Source organism: Oryzias melastigma, linkage group LG4 (assembly GCF_002922805.2).
Source record: "Oryzias melastigma strain HK-1 linkage group LG4, ASM292280v2, whole genome shotgun sequence".
Taxonomy (NCBI): domain Eukaryota; kingdom Metazoa; phylum Chordata; class Actinopteri; order Beloniformes; family Adrianichthyidae; genus Oryzias; species Oryzias melastigma.
Genome location: NC_050515.1, coordinates 28026791 through 28034690, shown reverse-complemented (window position 1 = coordinate 28034690; position 7900 = coordinate 28026791). Strand labels below are relative to the sequence as shown.

Here is a 7900-nt window from a genome sequence, read left to right as displayed (position 1 = left end):
GCAGACACTTGCAGACAAATAGCACGTCTTTGTTTTCCTCATCTAAGAGGGAATCTGGATCAAAACTGTACAGCTGGATAGCTCCACAATTGTTCACAATTCTTGTGGCACCACTAATGTTAGGTTGGAGAATTTAATGAGGCCTCATTTCTCTAATATGGAGAGATTTAATCAATATGAGGACATTCATCTTTATGGTGGAAACACTCATGGAATTCTCAAGTTTCTGCACATTTGTTTTATTTTTAGGGAGTTCCTGAACATTTCACAGTCCCTGTGTTGGAGTTCTCCATCGCTGCTGCGTTCAGGTGCATCACTTCTTCTTCCACAGGTGGCTGTAGTGCTCCACGCTGAAGTCATCCTCTTGCACCTCAGCTGTCTGGCTTTTGGGCGCCTTCACTTCCTTCTTCTTCAGTCGGCTCCGGCGCTCCTCTTCAGACAAAGTCGCCACATTTATCGGCATCTTTCAAACACAGAAGAAGAAATGGTCATGTGATGCAGAGGGTGGCTAAACGATTCAATTCAGAGGATTTTTGCTTTATTAAATTGTGATTATTAACACAAAAAAGGCAAAGAAATTAAAGTGAAACCCAAAGGTGACAGAAGATCAAATAATGAGTTTTGAGAGCAGCAATGTGTAGATTTAAAATCTATGATCAGAAGATTTAGAAACCCTCAATCTTATCAGTGAGTAAAATTATGATGTTGTGGAGAAAACTGCAGAAGCAGAGACGTCACATGAAACAGTTCTAAATGCTGGTTTAGGCTGCATCACAGAAAAAAATGATTTCAGTCAAAAAAACAGAAATCTGAATGAATTTATTCTGATTAAAGCTTTGAAACCAGCTTTTTAAAAATTAATTTGATTAAAAAATGTTCTAATAATTCTGCTCTCTGAGTTCCTAATAACAAAGGGTAATTGTACATCTACAAATAGACATTACAACTGTAAAATTTAGGTCTAGATCCCATCATCTGGTTTACTTTGTAGAACTTTTTAGTGAAGCAGCTTTCAAAGTTCCAGCTCTTTTAAAACATTGTGAAGAAGCTAACAGTTGTAGCATTAGCTTGGCTAATATGAAGCATAAAAAACAACTCAGCATGCATGGCAATGAACATTAATTTAAAAAAAGAACTTTAATAATACATAAATAAATAAATAAATAAATAAATAACATTTTCATTTTGGACTGCGCAATAGAGCAATTTTACCTTCAAGAATTCAATTTGGCAAAAAATATCAGGTATATAATAATACAATTATAACAAGGGTATATATTGTTTTCCCTCTAAAAACACTCAAAAATATGATTTAAATATCAGTATGTGTATCCATTTTCATTAAGGTAAAGTTAAAAAAACAATATGTTTTATTGTTATTCTTTCACATCCACAAATGATAAAATCATTTTTCTAAATATTAGTTAATTCTAACTTCAGCTTTAATTTCATATGAAAATTCTTTATGTGTTTGAATTCTTAGAACAATTCTTTTAATCTTTGAACAATTTTTGATTATTAAATTCTACTTCTTCATAGTGTTGCGTTTGGGGAACATTTCAGTGGAATTGAGGGTATAGACACAGGGGTCACAAAGTTTTTGACTCGCAAAGGGTTCAGAAATTTGACAGAAGGGCCGGGCAGGAGCAGATGTGGGGAGTGTTTTGGTAATCCACCTCATTATGCTTCATCTTGACTATGGACTTCATCATCACTTGTCCCTCAGCTCTATCTGAATGAACTCTTAGATTCGTAGTTGTAGAAGCTAATTTTTCTTTAACTGTTCTGGTATCGCCTGTCCGTCCTGGGATAGGATCTCTCCTTCATGTGGGAATCCCTAAGGTTTCTTCTTTTTTTCCTGGCTCAGGTTTTTTAGGAGTTTTTTCTTACCGGGAGGGAGGGTCTAAGGGCAGGGATAACCAGTTTATGTAGTCTGTTTAGTTTTTAACAACTGTTTATATTTTGAAGCCCAATGAGGCAAATCTCTTTGTGATTTTGGGCTATATAAATAAAATTGAATTGAATTGAATTGAATTGAATTAGACAAATAAATAATACGTAATCTGACAAAAACATGCTTTCGTTTAGATTACATTTTTAATTTCAAGGGGAAATATCTTGGAGTTTTTGCTTTAAAACTGTGTTTGTTCGTCTGTTTTGCCAGTTGCACCACTAGGTTGATGTCCCTCAAGTAAAAATGCAAGTATTGATAAAAAACTGCCTTCATGTGGTGTTGGAAAAACCATAAACGCATCAGTCTGACTGACACCAACGTCAGAAAAACAACAAATCTTCCAACTCCATATGAATGCAGAATCATTTTCCACACCTAAGAAAAGCCAATCTATTTGTAGACTTCAGAATTACAAGAAAAATAAAACATTTATATTGATTGTCAATATAATCAATTCCAGTTTGGCGGGCCAGATTTAATAGTTTAACGGGCCGCATATGGCCCCTGGGCCGTAGTTGGCCCTCCCTGGTGTAGACAGTCTGACTCCTTGCTGTCATAAACGACATGTCAATCTCATGCCTGCTCTGAGCCACAAGTTTCATGCTTTCTACACTCAGCCTACACTTTTTTGGCATTTGCAAATGTTTTTTAAGCTGCATCCACCAAACAGATGAACATTAATTGAAGGTAGATATGAATTGTGGCTCCGTTACCAACACTCCAGTAACAAAGGCGAAAAAAAGGAACATCTAATCCAACATATCCCTTGAATCAGTGAAACAGTTTTATTGTCTCAATCACTAAAACCAGAAAGCCCAAGCATTTCAACCTTCAGGACTTTCTCCTTGTCCTGACTTTGAATTGATCTACAGAACTTATTATCTCTATTTTATTTCCAGACTTAAACATGATACTTTTGGATTTTCCATAATTCAACATCAATTTTACAAATCTGAACAATAACTATCTATAGTTTGTTCTCCATCATTCAGTTATAGTGAGTGAAGAAAGTACAGTTCTATCTGCCACATACGATCTTGCACTGAAATTATTTAAAGCATGCGGTGAATCGTTAATAAAGAATGGTAATTATAAAGAATGAGAGTGGCAAAGGCCCAAGGAAACTTCCCTAAGGGAACTCCACATGTCTGTAAATATGACGGTAACACTACTAATAATAAATATTTGTTTAACACAATGAGTTTGACTCTTGACCAGTTTTTACTTTAAAAACGTTCGTGTTCTGGGTGGTTTATCAGTCCCGAACTGTTCTGTTACAAAGCTGTCAGGTGTTGGGCGTGAACCTCTGACAGAAGTTGGGTTTTTGAATGAAAAGTTTCTTTGGATCAGATTTCCATTTGGGCTGTATTTTAGTGAATTGGGATTCGGAGGTTCTGACCTGCAGGATCCGTCTGGGCTCTTTGTACCGGATGTTGATGGTGGACCCGTCCGGACGGACCAGTATCACCGGGTACAGCCTCTCGTATTTCTGCCGGCCGCAGCGGACCACCGACGACCGGTTGGAGTTTAGCAGCGCGGCGTGAGCGTGAAAGTGGTTTGCTTGGACCTCCGGAACCGAAGAACGACCTTGAAGACAAGTCAAGGGGCGAAGGCTGCCCACACGCGGATACATGACATCAATTGAGCCCACTGAGCTCCAGACTAACCTCTAACAACCAGAACCAGAGAGCCTCAGTGACTCGAGGTGGAGCCAAAACTCACCGCGTGACAACACGAGGACCGCCAGCTAGCTTCAACAGCACGTTCGCCATCCCGAACTCAGAACCGACCCAGAGCCGGTCGTCAGGACCTGCAGGGGAGGACCGCTCCCGTTAGAAGGTCCGGCACGGGATGATCCGGTTAGTGGAGAATACTCTGCGCTGATTGGTGTTTGTATCTTAAATCGGTCGCTGATTGGTCGTTAGAGTCAGAAGGTCAACAACCGGAAGTCAACAGAAAAAGATGCCCGGATGAAACAAGAGGAGCTGATGATAGTTCCGCCTCCGAGGCTGTTCTAGCAAAATTTAAAATAAAGTCAAAACCAGGTGTTTTTTTGAGCCATTTTAAAGAGAGTTTATAAGAGACTAACATAAAAAAAGGATTTAAGCTTTGTAGTAACCCCAAAATGAGACAAAAAATGATATTTTCCTTCGTTTCAGCCTGTTTTTTGTTTTTTATTTTTTATTTTAGCAGAACAGGAATATGATGAAAACTTTAGCTGAAGTGTTCCAGTTCTCTTTTCTTCTTAAAAACCAGCCCAGCGGGACTCTTCAGCTCTGTTTGACATAGAAAACCATACATATACAATCAGAAAATTTCAGATACCAAAAATTGTTTTGGCTCCAATAATTACCAAGATTTTATCAATTCCATAAAACTTTAAGTTCACACAAATCCCAAACTTCCAATAATACTCATAACCCTATAAAAACCCCAATCATGTGTCTATGCAGTATATATAAATCAATAAAGACTTAAATATTAAAACAATGATTTTGATGAACTCATAACAGAAGTTTGGATTCAGTCATGTTTATTTGTAACTTTATTTTCTAATTGCAGCTGCTAGAGAACACAGCTTTAGACCGTTTAAGCGTGCTCATGTGTAAACGTGCTTACATATGCATCAGTGTTTGAAAAACAGCAGCTTGGAACATTTGCACAACAATGAGGGAGTTTGGATTTATGTAGAAATTGTTTATTTGTTGTTTTAGTTTGGACCCAAGACCAGAAGCTTGAAGGCAAACATCAGCTGAACTCCAAAGGAGGAGGAACAGCCTCCATAGCGGTAACGCGAGTCAGTTGACTCAGAGTCCAAAAACAGAGCTTCAGAACTTGTACAGAAAACTTCTGAGCAGGTACCTCCCAACCTGGAGGTCCAGCTGCAGCTCCGCCAACTGAAGTGTTCATGGTCACATTCCCCAACCTGTGCAAAGTCCTCTCTTGTCTCTTGGCTCCAACTTTCAGACCTGGACTTCTGCATTTTTTTGAAAAAGGCTCTGTTAGAGATGCAGCTAAGCCCCTCCCATGTGACTCAACGGCGCTCTGGCGAGTTATTTGATGTTCCTCAGGATGCGGCGAGAGTGGCTGGTCTTCACGGCAGCCAGAGCGGCTTCTAGAGTGGAGATCAGGTGCAGCAGGGTGCTGGGGTCTGTCTGCAGCACCCAGGTACTGTGCTTGCCTTCCTCGCTTTCTGACAGCATCAGACGCATGGTTACCGTGGGTACCAGCCGCTGCCGTAATGAGCGGCTAGCCACCTGGAACACAGAAATCAGATACCTAGTCCAGAATCCTGAATCAGAGAGGTTTACTTCAAGAAAGAATATATAGATCCAGATGTTTCTGATCTAGATTTGACCGTTCTCCCTAAAGAGTCTCACCTGCACATCTAGTCTCCACTCTAGCTGATGGAAGGACGGCTGACTTGGAATCAGTTGGCTCAGGATTCTGCGAATCTGCGCCTGATTATCCCGATACAGCTGCATAGAAACTGAAACTGTCATCACGGGAGCAGCTTTAACAATTATATTTCACTTATACCTCACAGCATCGCAACTCACCTGCAGCAGCACCTGGTTTAGCTCCTCACCGAAGCCCAGAACCAGCACAGAGTCCACGAAGTCCACCTCAGATATCTGCAGACACACTGAACTAGGTCAAATGTTTATCCTTTAAGAAACCTGTTCAGACTTCTGTAGGAAAGAAACAAACTTCAGGACCTCTGGATTCATGATCTGCTGAAAAACCTCAAAGTGATCATGATTTTTTTTGGGTGTGTGCACCAGCTGTAAGCTTCCGTGTGTTTTATGTTATGAGTGTGTAAACATGTTTAAAGATCCACTCTAATGAAAATAATGTTTTGTGGCATTTTTCTGATGACGGAGGACATATATGCTGGTAATTAAGCTTAAAATTGTATTTCTGAGAATTTCTTTCTTCAAATGGTTATGAATCAGGACAAAAAAAATCAGTTTGAGAAGAAGCGCTGTGGCGTCAAAAAACACACTCCACGCTCCGCTCCATTCTGATGCATCCACTTGTAGACAAATAGATCCATGACTGTCTTAGTTTTCCTCGTCTGAGATGGAATCTGGATTGAAACTGTGCGGCTGGATAACTCCAAAATTGCTGCTACTTCTGTTTCACCGTTAAAGTGAGGTTGGGGGTATGTGGGGCTGTAAGCTGGCAGGAGAAAGTGTAAACAGATGGATGATGGGAAGTAGGGGCGGGCATACTCTGCACCAACAGTCCTGTCATCAACTCAGAGTTGAATTTTTAATGAACTCCTGCCGCTCTGTATCTTTTATATAGATAACCAGTTCAAACAGGTGATATTAATAAAGGTAACAAGTGGAGGATTCTTAAAGAAGAAGTAACTGGTCTGTAAGGGACACAGTTCTTCATTTGTTTGTAGAGTAATCATTATTTTCTGCATCATCATACAAAAACATTCTTCAAAAATCAAACAATGGATTATTTTTTAGATAATTTGATCTAGATTAAGAGTTTGTGTTGCATTTCTGTTTTTTTAATATATTTTTGTAAGTGAATAAATAACTAATATATGAGATTACACTTGCTGCACTTGTTTGTAGTCAAGACTACTTCTTAAAAAATGTTTGAAAACAGACATAATGGCATACACAGCTTCACACGGATATCTGACCATCTGTGCATGAGTGTGCACGTGTGGGGCTCACTGTGTGTTTGGAGCTCTCCATCAAGAGGAACATTAGGCCTTCCACCCCCTGCTGCACCGCCTCCACAGAAACCCCCAGCTTTCCTGCAAACACAGAAGCTGTCAGTCCTGCAGATATCTTTTGTTAATTTGTTGACATGACAGTTTCCACCAAATGAAGGCTGAGAGGAAATCCTAACTCAGATCAGGCAGAACTGACCCACAAAGATGGGTCAGTTCTAGTCAGAGTATGATGTCAACATTAACTTCTGGCTCCTCCCAATTGAAATGCTAAATTTATGTCATTTTTATGGCAACAGTGATGTGAAAAACAAAATGTTTTCTTAGAATCATCTGCTGGAAATGCATGTTCTTTCACTGTTTCTAGTGAAGAACTGCAAAAGTTCATGCAGATTCATACTAATCAAGGTCAGATAATCACAGATGAGAGAACTGTAAATATGCTCACATTTTAAGCGTGTAAAGCTGAAAGCTCGGATTCTTTCAGAACCCCCAGACACTTCATGCATTCTTTAAAATTCAAAGAGCTTCAAAGTAAGTCTTCAACCCCTCAGAGAAGCATAGACTCATGAACTCGCTTAAGCAGCGTCACGTTTTTCCTTTGCTGCACCATTTTTTTCAAAATTTGACTAATTCAATATAAGCACATTGAATTATCTCTATACTTTAAATGTGATATACAAATGCATATAAAGTTTAGTCAAAATTTATGTTTCACATTCTGTGTAATCAGCTCAGAATTATTCTTGCCAAAGTTTTGTTTGCAGCTTCCTTTCTTAAATCAAGTGTCAGACTGTGATACAGAGGATCTCTGACAGAGTGAACTTCTGTCCACATAGAGGATCTCTGGTCGAGTCTTACTGGCTGCTCCCTCGTAGATCTTCGGGCTGGTTCCTCTCCTCAGGAACTCCAGCGCGATGCGGCCGAACTCTCCCACCACTGAAGGAAACACAGCCACCATGATGCATTCAGCTTGTAAACATGAATTTAAGTACATATTAATGGTGTTACTGTCAATGTAGAAATAGAGATTTTTCAGGGAGGGATGATGCCTGAGCTGCCCCCCGCCCTCCCAGGTTTACCACCTTTAACTACCCCCTACTGCAGAGATGGAGTTTTTATTTTAAGTTAAAAATGTTTTCATTGCAATAGTACTGATGTCTGTGCAATTTCCCTGTTTTTGAAAGCTGTTTTATTGAGATTCGCGCGTGCACCCCGCTATTTTTTTATTTTTATTTTTTTTTTTT

The 7900-nt window shown here is 39.5% G+C and overlaps 2 protein-coding genes across 2 annotated transcripts in view; both read right to left on the bottom strand.

Moving 5' to 3' along the window:
- Positions 1-223: 223 nt before the first annotated feature.
- Positions 224-3897, bottom strand: mrpl55 (mitochondrial ribosomal protein L55). The gene is made up of 3 exons (XM_024258748.2): positions 3677-3897; positions 3354-3567; positions 224-463 (listed from the first exon to the last, which is right to left on the bottom strand). The coding sequence occupies exons 1-3, from the start codon at positions 3724-3726 to the stop codon at positions 314-316; spliced, it is 414 nt and encodes a 137-aa protein (XP_024114516.1). The 5' UTR covers positions 3727-3897; the 3' UTR covers positions 224-313.
- A 206-nt stretch (positions 3898-4103) lies between these two features.
- The window catches only part of commd2 (COMM domain containing 2), a 4505-nt gene continuing 708 nt past the window's right edge, over positions 4104-7900 (bottom strand). The window contains exons 2-6 of the mRNA XM_024258744.2: positions 7515-7592; positions 6655-6737; positions 5515-5589; positions 5335-5433; positions 4104-5211 (exon numbers count right to left, since the gene is read on the bottom strand). Coding sequence (XP_024114512.1) covers positions 5008-5211; positions 5335-5433; positions 5515-5589; positions 6655-6737; positions 7515-7592 — 539 coding nt within the window. The 3' untranslated portion in view covers positions 4104-5007. The remainder of the gene's footprint in view (positions 5212-5334; positions 5434-5514; positions 5590-6654; positions 6738-7514; positions 7593-7900) is intronic.